Genomic DNA, 23959 nt, shown 5'->3' on the forward strand with positions numbered 1-23959 from the left:
TGGTACCTGAGCTGAGGTTGTATAGGTCGTTGTCTCCTCCATAAGACAGGTTCCGAGTGAGGCTTCGGGGGTCAATTTTGGGTGGGGAGGTTGCGTTGGGGCACAGAGAAAACCTCCGATGGAACAAATTCTCCTCCTTCATCCTGACAGCCTGCACGTCCTCTACAGGGGAAGAGGGCAGAGGGAAAACAGGAAGGAAATGAAGGAGGAAACGGAGGAAAGGAAGAAAGAAAGAAAACTATGATTAGAACACCATTTTCAACACAACTTCTGCACGAATTTCTTCATCTATTATTAGGCTTTAAAAACAATACAAGTGATTCATCCTGTCCTTGCAGCTTTCTTCTATCGAATATAATCGCATTTGCTCCCTCGCCCTGCGTCACCATCTCTAAAGCTCTTATTCTTCACCCTCGCTCCTTCTCTCTCTGTGTATATATTGGTCTGTCTGGACCCCCGCCCTTTCTCTCCTCTCTAACACTAACAAAGACCTACTGTACGAGGACATGTCAGCCTGTCTACATAATAGCACTGTGCGTGGCAGTGACAAGCAGATCAGTCTGCACATTGTTAGTGTATATGACGGTTAGTGTCTCTAAACAACTTCAGTCACTCAGCTACAGAGACTCAGTGTTCAACACGACTCCCACCATCATTGCCACAAATCCTCCATCCTCCCTGTCGGCCTGCCTCAACAGGCCATTGCTCGCTTCTTCAGTAAATCCCTTGATATCCACAAGGATTCCCATTTACTTATAATATGCACATCTCGGCACACAAAAGGGCCCACATGCAGCTCCTGCAGATGTGGGCCGGATCATGCTGAGACTCTGCAGCTTCATGTTGTTATCTTACAACAAAGAGAGCTTTAGTCAGATTTAAGGCTACAATGCTTATAAAAACACAAGTAGGCATGGGATGACTATCCTGGATAAAACAATTACCAGATGTGCCTCATTAATTAAAATATGCTCCTTAAACGGCTCTTAAAAACACACTGGAAACACTTTGCCTTTTTTTTTTGAGTAAACATCCTGTGTTGTGTAAAAATCAATCTTAAAAAAAGTAATCGTAGATCTTAAGCCTCCCCTAAGAATAAACAAAGGATACAAATAAATAGCAACATTAAGTCAGTCTGTCTTTTTCTAACATGGTCATTTGTGTATTTCAAAAAGAAAATCATTATTGTTTATTTGATCATGATAATTAACTTGACAGCTTCTCTATTAACTGAAAATACCATTGTTATTAGGTTTTTAATCATGAGATATACAAACAAATCCTATATCCCATCCCTTCATAAAAGACACCAAACGGGTCTTTGAATAGGCCTACAGTAAACAAGAGACAAACACTGTATCAAGACTTTAAGCCTCTGTAAATCTTTGTGGATTTAATGACAGGCATGTTTATCTTCTTTGATACAAAGAGACACAATGACGTTGCATTACTTTGCCCGGTTTCTCTACCATCTCTGGTGCCTTGTTTTCTCCTCTGCTGAGCTATTTAACGATTGAGGTAGCAAAGTATTGTTAGCACGTTATTAACAACTGCTGAGGGTCACGGCTGTTTCCAGACAGATTTAAACAGTACGCTTGTTCAACTGGGTGCTGGGCTGATCAGGGCAAACCAGAGCTGACGGTATACTGCTGAGGTTAATGGCGCGCAGCTGTTACCACCTGGGTCTGTCTGCATGGCCACACTGCTCTCCGCTCTGATCAATATAATCCCATTCATTTTCTTTAAGTGCACAAACACAGTAGACAAGTCCCACTGTCTCCCAGCCTACAGAGCAGTCTCGCCTACGAGCCATCAATTATAATATCCTAGAACAGTGCAGCGTTACATACAATTCATTCATAGAATATTTTCACAGACTGATTCATCGTTCAGCTCTCCCACACCATTCAACTGTGATTACTCTAGTCAGTGCATGAGGAATGTGCCGTTCGCTAAGGTGTACGTACTGGTAATTGATGGAAATAAAACCTGTGGGTTGACAAAGGCTTATACTTGAAATTCACATTGAAAACAGCATGAAGCGCTTGAGGACCCTGGCAGTTAACAAACTGTACCCTCCCTCGGCAAGTACCTAAAGTCTATGCACATATTAAAAATACACATCCGTATACACGCGCACCACTCCCTGCCTTCCTCCTTGTTTCACCCTGCCTCTGTGACTCATTCCCTCAGCCTCCTGACTCCCTTCTCATTTCTGATCTTATGTGCCTTTCTTCCTCCTGCCCTCTACTCCTTTGTCCTTTCAAAGAGGCTGCTATGAACAACCAAGATATGAGAGAGGAAAAGGAATATTATTTCTTATTGAAAAGGAGTTTTTTTTTTTTGTCCTTGTGGAGCAGGTCTATAAATAGCTTTCTGATGCTGCAGTGCATGTGTGCATGTGTAGGAGAGTGCTGGGAACCCTGAGTGTGATGCAGGCTTTGTGGAAAAGAGCATGAAGCTTTGAAATTACACCACAGTACCTGCAAGGGGCGGCCAAACTGTATCAGGAAAGTCACACATGGAGAATTAATACCACGTACAGTGCAGGCCCTAGGGCGGGTCAAGATGTGGGCAGACATGCAGAGCGACGGGACAGACCAATCACAGCTGGTTGTCACATCTGCAGGGCGGAGATTCGCTGGAACTATGTGTGTGAGCATATTACGCAGTCTAGACTGAGCATGGGTGTGGAATCCGCGCATGCTTCATGTGTTAGTTTTGCGTGTGGACCTGTCAGTTGAGCATAAACAGAAGCCATTCCACTGGTGATTGTGTGGACTTTGTTGAATGACGTAAGCATAATAAATGAGTGTGTGGATGTGCATACGTGGCCGTGAGTGTATGTGTGTTGCTGCAGACTGAAGGGAGGATTACACATGAGAAAATGCTCATCCCCGGTCTCAGCAGCAGTGGCAGAGCGGGCCGCATTGAGTGTGCATTACTCACAAACACACATATGTGAGTGCACAGAACCAACACCAGCAGTTGTCCAGAGAGATACAATCTAACAACATCAGAGATCTATTTTATAAAATCACACTATAATCAACAATATTTGCTTCATTGCAATACTGCTATTCATGAGTATGTTAAAAGTTTAAGGCGACAGAAAATAATATTCAATACTTGATTTTAACACAATGATTTCAAGTACAAATATATTGAAAACATGAGGGTACCGTCTCATCTAAAGTTCAGTAATGGCCTTCTTACAGATTAAAGAGAAGATAAAGTGTGTGTAATTGAGAAAGTGTTACTGTGAAGGGAAGCATTACTGAACATGAACAGCAAAAGGACATTCGGATTTATCAGCGTGCCTAAAAATCAGTATATAATATATTATATCTATGCTGGTAGAAAGGTGTTTTCAAGATTCATGATTATTTAATATATTGACAAAGGAGAAAATATAAAAGGGATCCTGTGCAATGGCAATCAAGGACACATTCAAGCAGTTTTTTGCTTCTCTAAGCAGCCACTGTAACTTTTAACTGACCTTCAACTAATACTGAAACACAACATTTAATATACTAAACCTCCACTCTCACAACTCACTCCACAATGCACACAACCTTTGGCAAGCTAGGCGAACCTAGACTCAATCTACAACTGCCAATGCGAGGCAGGTGCTCAGCTAATATTTACCCAGTGATAGGAACGACTTGTGGAAAAGATAACAGCAGCAGGGCAGTCAATAACACACATTCCTGTGTCACACATTAACCTTGAACTATGAAAAGTAGGAGGGATAAAACACAACAATAACAAAAAGTGTCTGACCCACAGTTACCTTGTTGAGGTGAAAGCACTTATTGCGGTCACATGGGGCATGCTCGTTTTTAGTAATCATTTCACCAACTGGGAGGAGGAGGGAGGGAAAACAGAGCGAGGAGTCATGTTGACATGTTCTAACCTGTATGTTGTTAACATGCTTGACTGATATAACAGGCATAATGCTCTCTCAGGGACACACAAGGCTGGGCTGGGGAAAGAGTGGCTGACCGTAACCATGGCTAGTCTGTCTGAGGGCCTGTGTGCACATGGCGCCTTTTTCTGGTAGAAAGGTGCTGGCAGGGCACCTGCTCCTGGGCAATTAATCAGAACAAATAAATCCCAGTGCTTTTTTATTGTTTCTATGACGACCATTTCTTGGCAACATACTACCTCTGTTGTATGACAGAGTTACTAGACTAAAACTATATCTTGGTGCTACCATATATTTGTTTGACATTATTCTTTCAGCAAAAACGCCCACTGTAAGATGCTTGTTCTTACACTGGGTCTAAATGAACTGCTCAGTCTGACAGCTGTAGAGTAAGGAGGAGATGAAAGTACAACACTAACCTACAGAAATACTCCGCGTCTGCCTGTACGATCCTCTCAAACAACAGGCTTTTTGGTCTTTATCATGATCGTTTTTGTCCCCGCTAATGTCTATATTAGGTTTCTGGCACTTTACTTCAGTTTGTTTTAATCATTCTCATTGGAATCAACTGAAAGAAATGTCAGCCCTCAGAAAAGGCAACATGTGGATATGGGCCCTTATTATATATTATTGCTAGAGAGGACTAAAGTTACACATTATCTAAATCCACAACCCTAAAATCAACACAAAAACACTGCCTGAAAATCTGCCTGAGAGACAGTTTACTCAATTGATTGAGTACACATTCACAGCACACTGGAGCAGCTGGGAACATGGTGTCGTGTTGGGTTTAAGTTGTCAACCGTCCATTACTGTGCTAACATTCTGCCTCAACAACTCTGAACTATATCAATGTTTAGATGATTAGATTCAAGTAAAAATAGTGATTAGATCAGCTGTCTCAAAGCAGCACTGCAGGAGCTACTGTGGGTACACGGTTTTACACTAGTATGGTGTGAAAACTGAACCAAAAAAACAAAACAATATAAATGACAGTAAAAATAAATTGTCCTCTTGTAAAAAAAGATTTCCAGACGCCGTCAACCTGTCAGCACTACTGCTTTTTAAGGAGGAAGTGTCATATAGAGTTCAGGATCCCTGATATAGAAGGCATGTTGTCCCCTCACCCCATCCCTGTCAACTACTCTTTAACATCTCTTTTGCCCATGTGGTGTTCTAGTAGCATCACAGCTATGAGTCTAGTAAAAAGCTAGCTTACATGAGCAAATAACATTAAGAGTTTGAGAGAAGAAGGGAAAATGTAACCCCCCCCCCCCCCCCTGATGCCGGCAGGCGCGCAACAATGCAGTCGATTTTAAAAAGGGCTGTGAAACATCTTCATCTAACTCCATTATGGGATTTCATTATGCATATTCATAATTCAACAAGTTTGCCCTGACTGATACACTTTTCACAGATTTAAAATGTACAGCGAGACACATATTTAGTATAAAAAAAGATTGCACAATACGGGAATAATTATATAATATGCAAATTAAAAGACATACTTTCTTCAACCAAATTGCTTGTGGTCTTGACTAGAAAACTTGTAATGTGCAAACTGCAAAATCTGCTAAGCTTGAGTGTGTAAGTGTGAGAGCCTTGTAATTCTGACAGGCATCATCAAGCCAGCTGTTGCTAATATGATGGCCCAGATTAAGTCCAGACACTCTCTTCATCCTTCCATCACTCCCATCTGTCCTCCCTCATCACCCCCAACCCCGTTATCCCCCGTCTCCAGTGAAAGGACTAATGGATGGCCCTATGACCTAGATATACACCAATAGGCTGTCACCAAGTACAGTATGTGCATCAACAATGAACTCTGCAACATACTGCAGCACTAAGACCACTTGTTTTTCTTCAAATGGAACCATAGGGAGTGGGGATTCACACACAAGCAAGATGTGTTCTTCCATTTGCTTAAGTGCAGTGCATTTCAACCACTGCCTCCGCTGCAGGATTGCTCACAGACATAGTTACTATCCTTACAATATCCACATGTTCGGTTGGTTTGATTATTTCCTCAAAAGAAACAGGATGAAATGTGTCATCATCTACTGACATATCCTGTAAAACATGTAACTATTGTTAAGAAAAACAGTACACCTCACTAAAAAACGAACTGACACCTATATTACTTGGAACATGTATCTCTCAGATAAAATGCATACCATTTTAGCCTCATTCATAACAGAGCAACACACATCTGAATGGTCATTCAAATAAATCTCGCAAAATACAATTGTACACACTGGGCCTAGGGTCAGTCCCAATGAATGCCACGAGCAGGCATAGGCAATAGAAATATATTAAGTGAGTGTTACAGCTGTTGTCCTGACTACGAAATGGGAGAAGTAGCCTTAGAAACTGAGATCTAAAACAGTTCTAACTACATTAAAACTGCAAAAAAATCTAAAGCTATGACTACTGTGTCTAGAAGGACACGAAGGAGGTAGAACTAGGTCAGCTGTTACCATTTAAAAAGGAGGCTAATTTTGGGACTCTGTGGGAGGATGTGTGGTTTAGTTGTTCTATTCCAAGACTTGCGGGGGGTGCGAGTATATTTTAAGAAACTTAAATGGAGAAAATGCCTTCCAGACAGAGTTCCCATTTGATCTTACTTAAAATAGGAAACTCCCTTTCTTGTGTGAGGTCCGTTACAAAAGTAAACCTTCACTCCACTTATACCTTAAGGTCACAATCTTCTCCGTGCTTTACCCAGCATGCACCTCCCAGATGCTGCAATAGCATCTGGGAATAGTAGACCACGTTCCTAGTCCATGAACCTCTATTAACTTACTTTAGGTCTAGCTCATTTGATGGGGAATTTCAGCTTGTATGTAGTCCAGGAAAGTTGTGCGAGGTTGTTTACGTTTTGCTCAGCTGTGACCTGAGTGTTGGGGGGGGGGGGGGGTGATGCCTTCACTGTTCAATGTGTTTCAGGTTCGACTGGCAGGAGACACAACCTCACCGCGTACAGACAGTGTCTCTGGGAACAGAGACGTGTGTCAGCGAGTAGGGAAAGAGCAAGGTAAACACGGACTGAAAATGAGACGTATACGATTCTCTACAAGGGGTGGGAAATGAGCACCGATTCCATTTCAGCAAAAATATTAACCAACATGTTTCTGAAAACAGAGCCAGAGATAAGGCTCTATCAAAATAAAAGCAGAGATCTTTAAACATCTTTCTCTCTGGGTTCCTCTGCCTCTAGTGTTTGTTTATGTGTATTTTCTCCAATCATATCCCTACTTGAAGCGGACAACTTCCTGGGACAAATAATCACACAGGATAAAATGTCTTCAATAATTGCAAAGATAAGTCCGATTGTATAGAAGCCTACAAGAAAATGACCCTACTCCTTACTTGGTTTATTTCCCCAGTAAAGAATTACTTAATGAGATAATGGTCTCAATCACTAGTTTTAAGTCTTCTTTAATACAACATAATATATTTTTTTTAAATGATGGTTCCATGAAGCAGAGTATGCTTCAGGGCGTATCTACCTAGTGATTGACAGGTTGCTTCCAACTAAATATCTAGTTTGGGTGTTTTCCTTGTTTTCATCTTACTTTAACTTTAATCCTTTACATTGTGTTAATAGTTCATTAAGTATACGTCTGTTTCAGTGTTGGATCGTACTTAGCTAAAACCCTCATGTATCCTCCAATGGTTAAAAAAAGAAACCGAGACGTTGACGACGAAAAATCCAAGACGGTGACAGCCAAATGGCCAAACTTAAGGCTGAAAAACAGCAGTCTACAAACTCACGGTGATGTCGACTTTTTATATACAGTCTATGTTCATGAGAGTTATATTAATTCCAATGTTATCTGTACTTTCTTTATTTTTCAGCATGCAAAATGTACAAGCCACAAGGCAAGTGAATTTTCAAATTTGACTAGTCATTTAATATCTTATTATTGCTTGGCTGGTTAGAAAAAGCAAATATTGTAACCACTACCATATCTCTATCTGCATTTGGCTGGTAAACAATGCTAATTCGGTGTCCTGTTTTTCATATCTCACATATCTTGTCATCTTGATGTGATAAGACAAATACCCATAGTGTAAAGCAAAGCTCAGTCAGCCCGCCAACAAACATGTTCAAGTTTATATACCCAACTGTTTTAATAAAGCAGTCGTGTTATTGCTTAAAAAACCTGAAATCTCAATCTATGGCACTGGAACCATTTGACCTGGTAGACAGAGCGAGCCAGCTGGCTGTCTGTGTTGTTGGACACAGGCCAGAGGTGGCTGTGTGTGAGAACCAGCCTTAGGCAGGCTGAGCCAGGCTGTGCTGATGAATGCAGCGGTGCCAAGCATGCCCACTTTGTTACACTACACACATGCACATATATGCATGGACCGACAAACACTATCTTTACATGTTTAGTATCAAAAGACTTCATCGTCTCACTTTGAGAGGCTGCAGCCATGATTTTGATTGGCACTAGTACATCCTCCCTCACTTGTTTGTTTTCATGGTGTTCCTTTTCTTGGAACATTGAGGACACTCGCACTTTGCCACAACTGAAGACCCCCTCAGTGTCAGTGCAATGAAGATGTACACAAAACACACAGATCTGACAGTACTTGGCTGAATATCAACATCAGCAGCACACTGGTTTACCACACGCAGTACATGCACCCCGAGTAAAGAGACACAAACACAAAGTGACAAAGACCTCCAGTAACTCTCATACAGCTGTGAGCCAGAGGAAGCAGCAGAGCCATGACAGTATGAAGGATACGCAGTAGGGATGCCAGCGATTATTCGATTATTCGTTACAGTCTCCATAATCGAAGATTATTTTTAAAATTCGATTTTATTTATATATTTTTTTATTAATATTTGTTTTTCTTTTTTTTCCTGGTTTGGTTTCAACCAAAATATAGACTAATGCTAATAATAGTAATAGTATTAATAATTGTAAATGACCATTGATCACACCACCAGTTTGTTTTACTGTAAACTTGGAGGAAGCCAGCGCAGAGTGCAGACTGCTGCTGCAGCCTGCTACACACCGACCCCGCCCCCCTCCCTCCCTCTCCGTCACACGTGCGATTGATTTATTGGCGACAGAACAGTGAGAACACAACTAAAGATGAACAGAGCGGCACGTCCACAGAAGAGTTCCTCGTGGAACTACTTCAAACTGACAAGTGCAAATGAAGTCAAATGCAAGCTCTGCGAAAATACTTTTTTTTTTTCTCTCCCGCTTTGGGGGGGGGACGGGGGGGGACGGGTGTCGAATAATCGATTAATATTCGCCAGGGCTGTCCGATTTTGATCATGGTCAGTTTCTGGCATCCCTAATACGCAGTGGATTGACTTAGTCAACAATCATGGTAGGGCTGCAGCTATAAATATCATCATGATGATAAATCAAGTATTTATTTGAGAATATTTGTGTTTTGAGCAAAAGTAAATATCAGGAACATTAAGTAGGCCTGTTCTTAATATAAATGATAATAATTAAAATCAGTGTTTCCGCCAGACCAGGGCTGAGATTCTTGAATTTTGAATTGAGCCGTCCCTTATAGATACTATCTCTTTACGTTAGTGAGACGGATCATTTGGCTCGGCTCGGCTTTAAGAAGCGCCGGCTTTTTCGGCTCTTCAAGTTACCTCCAACAGAGGGATGTCCTTAACCTTTTTCCTTTTCGTCATTTCAAGCGATAAAAACTCTTCGAATTATTTATTTTTTTGGACAAATGACGGCAAGACGCCCCCCTGGCGGAAACGCTGATTAAAATGTATAATACTACATGAAAATGAGTGACTTTATAAAAACATATTCTAAATAAATATGTATTGATGTTATCTATTTCTTTTGGAATATATATATTGAAGACAGTTACAAAAATATCCTTCATCCTACAAACATGTACCTTACACCTCCTTTAAAGAATCTTTGCGGGTTTTGGCTCCCTATGTAAATACTTCTGCTATTTGAAATGCATGTTGTTCAGTTTATTTATTCATACCTATTTGAGTGTTCTTCCTTTGGAGTTCTACTAAACTTTGGTATATGCCATATCATTCATACAGTGCCAAGAAAGAGAAAATGTACCCCTTGGATTTCCATTCTTCAAAGTAAGCATAATGGATAAGCTACATCAATTCAATTTAAAAATGCATGCTTTGGTGTACTACATTATTTAATAAACTAAAGTCAGGTTGGAAAAAGATTGCGAAGCCTTGGTTTAAAACTACTTAGACCTTTTACAGCAGTAACCTAAATCAAATGTTTTCCTCAGTGGCCAGGAGGATGTTTTCCCTGTACTAAACTATTTAATTAAATTGATATTTTATGAATGGATCTTTCCAACTCATGTCACAGAAATTTCATTTTTATATGAGGACAGGATTAACTGAAACATTACTTTTCTTGGGTTAAAGACATTTTGTAGTTCATCTCACTGTGTCGATGGGACATTTTGTGTTTCTTGTCCATATTTGTATTAAGCACCAGATGACTGAAAGTTAGCCTGAGCTTAACCTTGTAAAACGTATTTTTATAGCAGTGCATTGTTTTCTCAATGAGTAATGGTTGTTAAGGCCCAGGGGGGCTATACACTATAAATCAGGGGTGGGGAACCTTTTTCCTCTCAAGGGCCATTTCAATTTTTTCAACATCCTGCGAGGGCCGTACCAATTATTGACCTCTGCTTAAAAAAACAAAAATCACAGCACATTCATTTCGCCTTTCTTTCATGCTGTGCAAAGAAAAAGCAACCTCTTAATCCAGATATCTTACAATGACTCCCGCATGCACGTGCACGGTTGTGGCATGACCACCAAAACAGAAAGATATGGACACAAGATGTGTGCAAATGTATTTAGTTTCCTATCCATGTGGACATGATTTAAGTGGGGGGGGGGGGGGGACCTAACCTCCTCTAGGGGGGTCCGGGGGCATGCTCCCCCGGGAAGATTTTTAGTTAAAAGCATCAATCTGGTGCACTTTGAGAGCAACATTAGGAGATCTATGGATACATCTCTCAACACCCATATGAAACAGAACTGTAAGCAGATTTATTTTTCTTTATGGATATTTTACAAATCACTCCCCTTTCAAACTGTATTCTTGTTTATTGATAACAACTTGTTTTTACTGTCATATCGTATTTTATACCCGTTTACTTTATTCTCTTATTTTTTTATAACTATGATTTTTATGATCATATAAAGATGTGCCTTTACCTCACTTGTTGTAGAAAAAGCTTCTCATATTCGTTAGCATAGCTAGCTAACCAGATGCTAATAACAACAAAGTTATTGACTGTATGATCAGTATGACAGATGAACAGATCGCCACTGGGCTTTCAACTAAGACACAGACACGCAAAAACTGCGGCATGTGTACGGCTCCTTATCTGAAGTGCCGGAGCCGCGTTCTGGTGCTCTCCGTCAGAACTGCACCCCTGTCAGACGAGACATATACCACGTGATGACACGTTAGGCTCGTGTTGTGTTCAAGGACCCTGACTTTAGCCAGGAAAAACAGGCACTCGCTTGTTTAATTATTTTGCAGTCTAGATTTCTTACATTTTTTCTTTTTTGCATGTATATATAAATTACCTCGAGGGCCGTATCAAATGGTCTCGCGGGCCGTATACGGCCCGGAGGCCAGAGGTTCCCCACCCCTGCTATAAATGAATGAGCCAATTTGGAAAACAATTATTTGAGTGCATAAATGTAGGGAATTCACAAGGGGTCCATTTCTTTAGTTGGCACAGCTTACCTTTTTACTCAATCAGTATTACACACGGTCAGTAGGACTGTTTTTCTTATTACTAGTGAGATAGAAAAGGGAAAAAGTGGATTGTGAAGAGAAAAGTGGAGATTAAAATGAAGTGGCATTAACTTTTTTTAAATAACTTCAAAATAAGAGGGCTTGAAACATCAAAGCTCATGATCTTAATCTCCTGCCTGGCTGGGAAAACCTAATTGGAGGAGGTCCATTTCCATTTCAAACCCACTTCTGGGGTCATTTGGGTGCATTTTCCATATCTCTGGCCCTCGTCGGTCGATTTTGATGATTGACACCTCTTTTTAACCGTTAGAGCCAATAGAATCGAGGGGAAGTTCCTAAAATCCATCTAAACATTACCCATTGGGGAATGAGTGATGCGTAGCCAGAATGCCCCAGAACCGGAAGCGGTCATACACTCTAGTAGCTATCGTAGCAGCTCTATATGAAAACTCTGTTATCAGTGGCGAGCCGTCAGGGCCCTCAAGGCCCTCTCTGAGGGCCTAAGATATTAAAAAAAAAAAAAATTGAAAACATAAAAAAAAAAAAACATTTCCAAAGAAATAAATCCTTCGAATCTGCCTGTTCAGTTTCTGTTTGAATGTGAGTTACTGTGAAGATAGGAGCTGATTGGTGGTCCTGCTGTAAATTCACAGAGGGCCCGCTATAGTAACTCAACGAGAGAGTAATGGCAAATGACAGTACAATTGACCAATCATATCTTCCCTCTAAATGGGTGGGCTTTATTTTCGCAGACTTTATGATAAGTTTCGCCCGCTGTGAAGTTTATGCATGTGTGTTATAGAGTGGTGCAGTGACGCGTCCTAAAACCCGGAAGTAAGCTGCGCATGGGTTCCCTCGACAAAAAAGCAATGGGATTTCTCCATAGGATTTTGGAAAATAGCTAAAAATAAGGTCTGTGGAAAACGAACCCGTTTGATAAATGCACGTTTTGTTCAGCCGGATAATGTCCACATGTCTACCCTACTTTTATCATTTCGAATCGATAGATTTATGATTAGCATAAGTTCGTTCATGATGGCTCATGTCAGTGATAGTGATGACATCGTTGCGAAATTATTAACCGAGTCATTTTCAAGATTGAGTTACAATGATAAATTGGAGTGGCAAAGGATCAGCTGCATGACCCGCCATCAAGTGCTTCATCCAAAAGGACGGGAGGATGGACTTTGTGTTTAAGTGATTTGATCATCAAAGGTAGGCCTAAGCCGTGCCGACTTAATTCATTTTTAATTGTTACTTGGCTGTGGGTGCCCTGTCATGATAGGTGTTTATATAAATGGTGTTGTTTTGTGTGGTAGAGGGTCGCTGTCATTGATGCGTTTTGCACCCCGGGCCGTTGTTTTGATATTCCGCTGAAGTATACGCTGTGACGTAATAACTCTTCTTTATTTATTTTTTTCGAGGGAAGGGGGGGGTCAGAGGGCCTAGGTATAAAACTCACGGCTCGCCACTGTCCGTTATTGACATAAAATGGAATGATGGATTATCAGTAATCATTTCAAAGCGACACAGACACATTGGATTAACCTATGGATGAACCTTCAGCAGCGTTTTTATCGTTTGAATGCCATTGAACACAACATTTGATCAGAACACAGCAACGGTAAGGCTTAACAAAGTGCCCTTCAGCAAGGCACTCAAATACCAAAATTGCTACAAGGAAGGGGCAGGGATCAACAGCAATTTACGTTACATTAACAAGGACTTAATTATGTATCTGTTTGATGGCAAAGCAGGACGTTTGCTGAGAAAGAATAGGCAACACGAGAAAGTTCACATGGTTTAAGGTGAGAGCAGAATACACAGTATGTCTGGGAAACACCAGCTTGTGTTCAGAGCAGTTTATTTACTGTATAAAAATACCCATCTAATAGTTTGGCAATGTCAACAAATATCAAAAATAACCTTCCCTCCAGCTCTATGCCATGTATTTCGAGATGGAACCACAATACAGACTGTTATATACCACTTAATCTCACCAGCTGCCAAGAACCAATACAATATAGCTATACACTGTATATGTTTTGGGCATTTTAACTGGCAAATATACGATGCTCATGATCTCTGCAATAGTATCTCTTTCAAACCCAAAAGTGCTGCTTCTGCCTTCCCATCGACTCATAAGCTGGTTGTTGGCAAAAGAAACGGACTGCCTAATTTTAAAACTGAATAAAAATTAGATGGCTATATATATATAAACCTGCTTTGCCAGCTAAACCGTGGAGCAAAGAACATTTGAGAAGTATTCAACTGGAAGAAAAACTGCCTATACTGCAGCTATAGGACTTTATGAATGAACAAACAGCAAAGCAGAGACTGTGGGGGGAATGAGCAGAAGTCTAAAAAAAGATTCTTAGCTATCACACACCTACACAGAAACATTTAGCACACACAAGGTTGGTGAATGCTGCTGGCTAGAAACAGCTTTGTTTGTCTGCATTTCAATGCATAGTTAGTTAGTTCCAGGTTTATATATCCAAAAAAAGAATGATAGAAAGAACAAGCCAACTAACACCAATTACCAAACTCCAAGCCTCTTATCTCATCACAACACATACATTCTTACCAAAAGGAGAACAAGTTGGCCGATTGTCTATATTGGACTTCTCGGTGCTCTCACACCAAAGATAAATGAATACCGTCACAGTAAGCCGTGTTCATGATTTGCAAAACACTGAATAAGGGGTAATTGGGTCTATTAGCTAAAAGTTCTGCTCTTAGTCAAAGCAGTCACTTGATAGTTGTGTCACAAGCCACCACAGAAGCTACATTTACGTAAGGTAATGAGGCTAAACCTTTCTATAGGTGTAATGACTAAACAGCCACTGTGCTCCCCTTCTACTGCTGTCTATGTGAAATCATCTTATTCTATTGCAGGGTGTATCCAAACCGTTCTGACATCATAATTAAAATTGAAAAATCAATCGTTTTTTGAATTATAGCAAAAACTAAAGTTGCCTCCAGCCCCTTTTTACAATACCAGTCAAGATTATGTAAATACTCTTTGCCATAGCAATTCCCGTATTTATTTAATCTTCTCCAACAAGAGACAAACGTTTTGACTAGTCACTAGGTTTCTCAAAAAGCCATAATATATGCAAAACAAAAGATTGCACAGCCTGACTTCAGCAGGCTGTTATCCCTCTGAAGAAGATAATAATGAATGTATAAAAGCTTTTTGTGATAAACTGTTCAGTTTCTTAGTGCATGAATAGTGCCAAATGTTAACTGCATGCTTAGTTGTGATGGATAACCCAAAATATTCTGAGAATAACAATATATAGTACACCTATAAGGGGTTTCCATGTTTTACACATTATTTTCTCCACCAAAATGTATTTTACTACCATATTTTCTTCACATCTGGCAACCCTAGAGTATAAGAGGCAATCTATCTATCTGTCTGATGCTGTATTCAACATTCACTTCACTATTTTGCTAGGACCGAGTGCCTCATTAGACAAATGTAATGAAGGTTTTGGTCAACAGATCAACAACTCCCACATCCTGTCCATCCTCACTTTCTTGTTTACCACCTGTCGCCTTTCTGTCCCTTCATCAATCCCACAATGACAGACACTTTAATAGGAGCTGTCAGCCGCTCCCAGGCTTTTCACTGACAAAATACACAGGCTTGTCCTCGCCTGAGTGCTAATCATTCACACAATTTATTGTATTTATAAGCAAGAATGGACAATCGGTAATAGCTCTCCTAAAGATGCTATTTTATGTTAAAGTATCATCCATCCATTACCTATATCCACTTTTACTTTGAAGCAGAAGACCTAAAAAAAAAATCACAGGGCTGACACATGATGACACACAAACATCCACGCTCACATCCTTAGCTGCCAATTAACCTCACCTGCATGGCTTTGGAAAAACTATGCAGGTGCAGGGAGAAAATGCAAACTGCAGACAGAAAGGCCCCAGTCGGCTAACAAATTGCCCCTTTGAGGATCAGTACAACAGAATAACAGAACATTTTGCTTTCAAACTGTCCCCTGTTGGTATTTATCTGTGCGTACAGACTTTGTCTTGGCCAACGTTTGAGATCTCCACTAAATAGATTTCTAATTCCGCCCTAATAAGTAAGAGGTCGACATTTTAATTTGTGCCTTTATTATGCCGTTTACAAAGAGGAATAGGGGGTCCAGATTGGTTACCATGTGTCAATAATAAGCAGGGAGAGTCTCTCCAGCAGCACAATAAATAAACATAAATCTCACTCCGTCTCCCTCAGTGTTGATCTCATTATATTACGCTTTGCATGCCGATCAAAGGAGACGGCCAGGTACTCTCAATGCAGATGCTATTAAGCATTACTAGTACTCCTCCTGTTGATCTATTCTGCCTGTCAACCCATTTGGAACTACTTGTCCTTTAGATACATTTTTAGAAGGTCATGCCCTTCATATATGAGTCTTTCATTGACCAGGTCCAGACAAACATAGACTAAAAATATATGGGCCTATGATCATTTAGGGTATGACGCAAGCAGTACATCTCATTGTTCCATCACGTTACTCTCGCTGCACTTAAAACCATAAATTAATACTATGCTGTTTTAAAAAAGAGAAAGACCAAATTGGGATCACAGTTTTAACTTCAAAGCGTGTGTATGGTGTATCTGAAACAAACTGTGATTCACTGCTGATTTGAAAGATTGGGAACATGAAGAAAAATAAAAACATCCTGCGTCTGTTGACCCAGTGTATGATTTTTTTATTATGTGCACATTGTGTGGTCAAAACTAAGCCTTATTAATGAAGCACAAATCAGAGAACTATGAAACCACTCAACCATTGCACAGAAACATAAACTATAATGTTTTTATAACCATTATCTCAGCACAAGTAAATCAGATAGTCTGAATGTGTGTGGCTTTCAAAGACAGACAAAAAAGTGGGACTAAAGTAGCCCAGATGTGGGCAGATGGGTACTGGTTGAGACATTCTGCCTGGTTAATGTGCAATTTGTAGTTCAAACTCATGCATCTCTATGCTGCAAACACATGCCAAGATAAACAACTTGGGCAAGGCTGAACTAAAATGCTTCCTGACTGATATGAGCAGGCCAGTGGTATGTTTTCATGGCTACAGTCTGCTAAAACCTTAGGTCTGTATGGAACAGCAAAGCAGGAAACTCCAGATACTACAGCAATGCAAGTTCAATGTGTCTATCAGTCTAATACTATCACAACTGAAGGTACTTTTACTCAACAATTATTTGAATAAGATCACCTAGTTTCTATCTTTACGCCCCATTGACAGATGTGTCACACAGCTGAATGACTCGAGTCCTGTTTTTACAACAAACACCATAAAGAGCAAAATACACAGTGTGCTCAGGATCCAATGCTGAAAAAAGAAATAGTAACTAGTCATTACACTTCCTCTGCCACTGAATGAAAGATCAACATGTACTCCAGGCAAACCACCGGTTTTAGGGCTTTGCGTATCTATCTGAAGTACCACTCTGCAGCCGACTGTCCTTGTGCAACCCAAACATTTACTCCTTCTAACCCAAACGAATCTGACACACCCTGTAAGCTGCCGCTCTCAGTTCTGTCAAACAGTTTCTCTTCTTTCAATGCTGCCCTGGGCTTCAACTTTGTAGCCGACACATAACTGCTCACTTGGGAATGCAGAAGTCAACAAACCAGCACAGATTTAAGCTTTACAGCAATAACTGACACTGATCAGAAAGCTAGAGAGCAAATGTACTTAAAAGTGTAATAAAAACTGGCATAAAACAGATCTACTTCACACTTTGAGAGACATGGTCCAATTTTCTCTTCTGCTCAGAAAGTGAGTTAAAAATGAACCAGCATTTATGACAGATGTTGAAAGTAGACTGACGCATGAGAGAAAACCGGTTCATAGATAAATACTTGGGAAATGACATGTGAATAAAGCATGCAAACCACTTGATTAACTCTAGGTACAAACTGATAGCTAGCCACCTTAACCCAGCGAATGCATTATTAACACAATAAAGAGTGTGCCCGCAGGCGAGGGCTCAGCTTACATTTCACCTGAGCCGCAGGAGGCACCGCATCCAGAAGCCTTTGTGGGAGCAGCTCGTCTCACCTGCAGAAAAACAAAAGTAAGCATAAGGTTTCACTTTAACCCACACGGTAAAAACACACCGACTGCCTGACTCCCGGTGTCTCTCCTTCCCATGCTCCTCCTGGTCACACCACTGTGTTAAGGAGGGTGGAGCTCCACCCAACCCATTCTCACTGGAGCCGCTAACATCTCTCGGGGCCAAACGTCTGTTTACCACATGCACACAAACCACCCTCAAACATATGGTTCCGGACAGTCTCCAGCTAACATATATTTAGCACTAAGGAACTACTTGACAATCTATCATCGAATTCAACAAGGTAATTGAAAGTGAAAGTATAACCGATTACTGCAGCAAGAAGAACTGTCCATTTTTTTTTCCATGTTAAGAAAAAGGATTCTGTTCAGTTTGTGTTTACTAAGTCAACAGAAACATGAAGGAGTACTACTCAAAACAAATACAGACCCTAATAGGATGTGAATCCAGGAATACTGAAGGAATCTCACAGTATTTTAAATACACCACCAATTTTAATCTTAAAATTGACTCTCACTCTAAATGCTTCTACTTAAAATACAGTATATTGTTAACTGAAACAAATGCTGTTTTCAAAACCCAATTCGTTTTTTTCTTATTGTATTCCCTTAAAATCCTGCCTGTGCATAGAACAATGCATTCTCCAACAGCTGGGATGTGCGATAAGCCACAAATCTGAAAACCAAATCAAAACAACAAGCAGCAAAAAAACACACACATATATTAGTAAACTACTGACATTAATATGAATCCTTAAAAAAAAAAATCACATCCACAATTGCAATATAATGGTATCTACAAGAGGTTTGTCTCTGACATTTAAACAATATTTGCAACAGTATCCTATAACATGAATATTTGTGATGGATTGTTGCCATTTCACAGGTAGAAGAACTTCACTAAAATATCCCTAATACCTACCAAGGTTTTCAGTATCAGTATAATGCAAAGCCATGGATCTCTGCCTATGACACCACAGTTAATGATCTAACGGAAAACCAACAACTGTAAAATGGGTTGGGCAGCTGAGACGCAATATTTGCCTTTAAATCCCAAACGCTGAGCAAACGAGGAAGCCATAACACTTGAGTACGTCTAACCTAAATAAGAAGTGAACTGAGAGAGAATCCCTGAGCTGACAGCGCTTAAGGGGCAAAGACAAAGAGGGGAGGCATTGAGAGAAGATGTAAGCAAAACACAGACAGCAAGTGAAGGAAAACAGAGAGACTTGGTGGAGAGGGAAGGAAGAACCATGACTTCCTCATATTAACTAAAACAGCATTATTATCTATTTATTTACCCATTTAGTCCCACACAAAAGAAGCATTTGTATGAAATGCATGGCATATGATACAAGAACAACATTTATGACATGAGAAAAGATTCAAAAGTAACTGAAAGCACTGACCCAGAAAGTGACATGGTTTGAACGGAAGGACTCCAAAACTACTTTCTAATACACACTCCCAGCTGTCTTACATACATTTCCTCACTCTGACCAGGCGTTTAGGTCTGTTCTTGGGACCGATTCGCACTGCAATAAAACATGCCATGTAAAAGTGCAAGAGTAGGAGATTGCCTTTATCCCTTTCCATTTATTTCCGTCTACCTCCGTTATGCTGTCCAACAATAAACCAATTACCCACAAAAACAGCATTTAAAACCCTGGTGTGAGATTGCCAAAGTCTCCTACTACCAATTTCTACTTGTAGCTTTAAGTAACGAGTCGAATGAAATACAGCTTGGGAGCCATTAGCCACCCAAGCCCTGATATTGAAAACTATATGGTTATTGATGGCTGAAACACTGCCTCATGCATATTGTATAACGTCTCCCCAAGCATGCAAGTAAGTAACATTTGCATCCGAGCACTGAGAGCTAAGAGCGCCAAATTTCCCAGCAAGAGAGCCAAGACTGACTCATAGGAGTGGACAAGGCCAGGTCCTGCCCACTGATTTATGGTTCTGTCTCTGGCTCCATTAAGGGAAACAATAGGAAGGGTGTGAATAATTACATGAGTAGTGTCTAGATCCAGAGAAAAACTGATCAGTGATAACAACAGCCTGATAATCTAATATTAGATTTTATGGATCTATTTAACACCACATTGCAGGCAAATCACTGATAATATCAAAACACTTTTAAGCAAGTTGTAGGCAGGTAACACAGGGCTATGCAATGAAGGGAGATCAAAAGCAAAATATAGGTCAGTGTGTGTTTAGAGGCTAGATGTCCTTCATGTGCTTCTGGATCTCAATTTTTTTATCCCTTTTATCAAAAGGGAAAATAGAGTCTGATAGGTGCCACTGGTTATAAAAGGGTTTATTGTTTGACCAGTGAAAACACCGGACAAACAGACCATAAGCTTTATCATCCTCACTGCAAAAAGGCTGGATATTCAGAAGACTGAGACTCGGGTACAGAAACTAAGCACTCACTGCTCATACTGTAATGATAGCAGATTAGATTTGACAGGAATGACACACGGTCAAAGGGTACTTAATATCAAGTAAACTCAAACGCTTTACAACATACTGTAACCTCTTACTCTGGGGCGTATTGTCTGTGCCATTAGGTTTAAGTATGGGTTGGCACAATAAAAGTAAGCAACATGGGACCAATATTCAACAATCTAACATGGGGCCCATGTCCCAATGCTTTTGTACGCATGACCGTTCCCTTGATAATGACAAGGATACAGAATAGACTAAACATATTAAAAGATAAGGTTTATCCTATATAGGCCTTACAGATTGCACCCTAGAAAGAAAAAGAAAAAACATTGTGATGGTACACAAACAGTGCTGTAGAGCAGTGTATTTAACTAAATGATATCTTCCTGTGCAATGTCTATAAAGGGGTAAACTGGTAAAACTGACTGTTTTGGAAATATATATCTGAAGGTTTACTTCACTGCACTGTTTTACACTACTTTCATTAAAAAAAATTATAAAAATGAACGGTCTAAGTGTTTACCAACTATTAAAAAAATGCTCTAAATATAAGCAGTAACCGACACCATTTTTCTACTTGATTTAGAGCCCAACATTCTGCATATGAATTACCTAAATATTCAACATGAATGTCAATTTATCTTCATGAGCAACCTGTGGCTGTGGGCCACTGGGTCTTTAAATTAGGCTCTGATAACAAGGTTGTTTAGTGAATGATTCAGACCTTAAGTACAACTGAAAGCGCTCTGTAAGAGTTGTAGTCATCAAGGGGAGAACAGGGGTGTTTTAATACAGACTGTATAACAGGAGACATGGTATGAAAAGGTATGACATTGTTCTCCTCAGCCTCGAATAAGCTTTACGGACGTCAAGATTTTCCAAATCCACAATCTAAATTTGACTTTGTATTTAGGAAGGTAACAATTACGTCTGATTTAAATATTTTTCTAGCATTGATGCCAATGTTTGAGTCTGGATAAGATAACATCAACAGATCATTGGCTGTATGGCCTAAAAACTGTCATTTACATCAAACTGATTTATCCAACATATGTTTTTGGGAACTTACCACATTATTGCAACATTGTCAAAATGACAACAGCTTGGGTTTACAAGGAAAAAGCCATCAGATTCTGAACTGTAGTTCAACTACACATTTGTTGTTTACAGAAGCAGAAGGCTTTTACAGTTTGGTTGTTTCTATGACATCTCCAAGTCTGGCAGTACAGAAAAGCAATTCCTGCAGCAGCGGTTTCTATGGTCATTTTTTGGTTTATTTCCTGTGTGCAACCTAGTCACTGTTGGAGGCCATTGTAGCATTGTCGTCTGTTCATGGCCGTTATCAGATAAAACACCTTTTTACAGCCAAAAGTTCATATACAAAGATAGTTGAATACCCAAAAGATATATTTCGGGCAGAGTATCACTTTAAGAGTGAAGTCAGCTGATTTTCCCATGACATGGAAACCATCCTTGGTCTGAAACCTGAGGTCTCCTTAAAAGGTTAAGGCGATGCCTGATTACTTGGCAAAGAAAACTACGACTGAGTGTCACAAGTTTCCTTTTAGTGTAATCTAACACAGTATTACTTTCTCCCCTCACCTGACTACTCTATTAGGAACACCGAGACTGCACACACACTACTGCTTAAAAAATACAATGCTAATACTTGGCTATTTATATTCTGAAGCAACAAAGTTGTGACATTATAATGATAGCTATTTAACAACTTGTCTTTAGTCAAAGAATTGCCATAACCTGAGAAAATCATCATCAGAAAAGTGGAGTCAGCACAGAGCACCATGATGACCAAAGAGGTCTTAACAGGCTGACAGTAAACTCATGATGTAATAAGGATCTCTCAGCATCAACTCATACGTAATAAAACATTTGTAATAAAATTATGTCAAAAACCTAAAACAACCCTGCTGTAGACTCAACACAGACACTGTGGCTTATCTCTTGAAACTGCAGATTATCAGCGTTTGACATGAGGTGTCCACACTGCCAATCATTTTCAGAGACTGGCAAAGTCCCTTAGCAAGGCCTGCTACTCCAAAACATATTGTGATAGGACAATTGTGCTTTTTCCCTCTTTGTATTTTAAGGTCATTTGAAAAATTGTACATCAAAAATACACATTATAAATCAGAATAGCACTGACAACCATCAGTCAGAATACTCTCCTATCATCCAATGACACAATAATATATCTATTCTGCCTTTTTCGCCAAATCTAAGACCCCACATCTGCTCACTAAAGCTCTTTTTTGGATCATGTGACTTGGTATTGCACAATTGAATATATATTTTTGCACATTTGGGAAGTTTTGCAACTGTGCCAACAATGTTTCACAAAGTAAGAAGACTTAGTCCAGAGTAAAGCTGGCAGAATTTACACTGGCAGAATCTCCATATACATTAAGCCAGAGATGAGTGAGAGGTGGATATTGATTTCAGGGGAGCTAGCTAGCATGAGAGCACCCAGGCTGCCAGTGCCTCTGTGAAAAGCAGTGGATCTATGGTGTTAAACCTGCTCTATAAATACACACAACAGCTACCCAGCAACAAACGTCAAGTGGTCAGGAGGTCATTTTCAAAACCTGTGTGTGTGTGTGTGTGTGTGTGTGTGTCAGATAAGATAAGACAAACATAGAATGAGGAACATACTTTTGCACAGATATTGTAGGACAAAATGAGATAAATAATCTATATTTAGTATTAGTTTAGCACAAGTTGTCATAAGTGACCCAAATTGAACTAGTGTTAAAGAGAGAACCAGTAGGAGACAATACCGACCCTTGCCACAGAACCATGTCAGACTGTTAAAAAACTGGTTATCATTCATCAGTTATTATTATAATTGTGCAAATAAGAGTACCAGCACTGTGCAGTCATGAACTTCTGGTAATTAAAACATCCTGTTTTATGTTGTATAATAAAATATTGCTTCTGAGTCATCAATTGGAAAGCTGGTCCTCCAGATTAATGTGGTACTAACACAAAATAAAAATGTCTACAGGCATTACAATAGTGGTGTCATCATAAAGAACAGCTAATATTATAGCAGCAAAATTGAGGACTTGCATCTCAATACTCAACGTGATGTAATGTGGCTATTGTAGTGTGATAAATAGTGCCTCCACTTAGAAAAATAAAGCATGCAGTGTTCAGTATGTCACTTTGTGTTGATGTGCTCTCTTGTTCAATTTAATGATGCCGCTATATCATAACATTGAAAATATCAGCACTATCATATTTGGTTCACAGAGATGAGGTTTCTCTGGGGAGAAGTGACATTCTGTGGGAAAGGGACCTGTTTTTAGATATAAAGGCCAACTTACAGCTGTAAAGTTACTTGTGACAAAAAAAACTCTTCAAGACCATGGGAGGAGAAGGGAATCTTGGCACAATAGAAGCTGCTAAAAGTGCATTTGCTCCCTGGAGGCAGAGAGACAGGTTCAATATGGAGCCGTATTAGCATAGATTCCCCCACTAGGTGTTGGGGAAAGCTTTTATATCTCAGGGGAACTGGAACTGTGCTGAGACATTGATCAAATCCTGGAGCTGGACAATTCCATTGTAAAGAACAGTCAGATGCAAATTCATAGTTTATAGGGCTCAGTATCTTTTGGAAAATGACTAGGAAGAATTTCAAACTAACATACTCACAACCAAGACTG

The 23959-nt window shown here is 39.9% G+C and overlaps 1 protein-coding gene across 3 annotated transcripts in view; it reads right to left on the reverse strand.

Moving 5' to 3' along the window:
• The window catches only part of osbpl5 (oxysterol binding protein-like 5), a 48227-nt gene that overhangs the window by 20490 nt on the left and 3778 nt on the right, over positions 1–23959 (reverse strand). For 2 of the 3 annotated variants that reach the window (XM_034141570.1, XM_034141568.1), the window contains exons 2-3: positions 17746–17807; positions 7–162 (exon numbers count right to left, since the gene is read on the reverse strand). In XM_034141570.1, coding sequence (XP_033997461.1) covers positions 7–142 — 136 coding nt within the window. In that variant the 5' untranslated portion in view covers positions 143–162; positions 17746–17807. Of the gene's footprint in view, positions 1–6; positions 163–17745; positions 17980–23959 lie in introns of those variants that run through there. The other variant, XM_034141569.1, reaches the window with a different exon arrangement.

The sequence above is a fragment of the Trematomus bernacchii genome, unplaced genomic scaffold (assembly GCF_902827165.1).
Source record: "Trematomus bernacchii unplaced genomic scaffold, fTreBer1.1, whole genome shotgun sequence".
Lineage (NCBI taxonomy): Eukaryota > Metazoa > Chordata > Actinopteri > Perciformes > Nototheniidae > Trematomus > Trematomus bernacchii.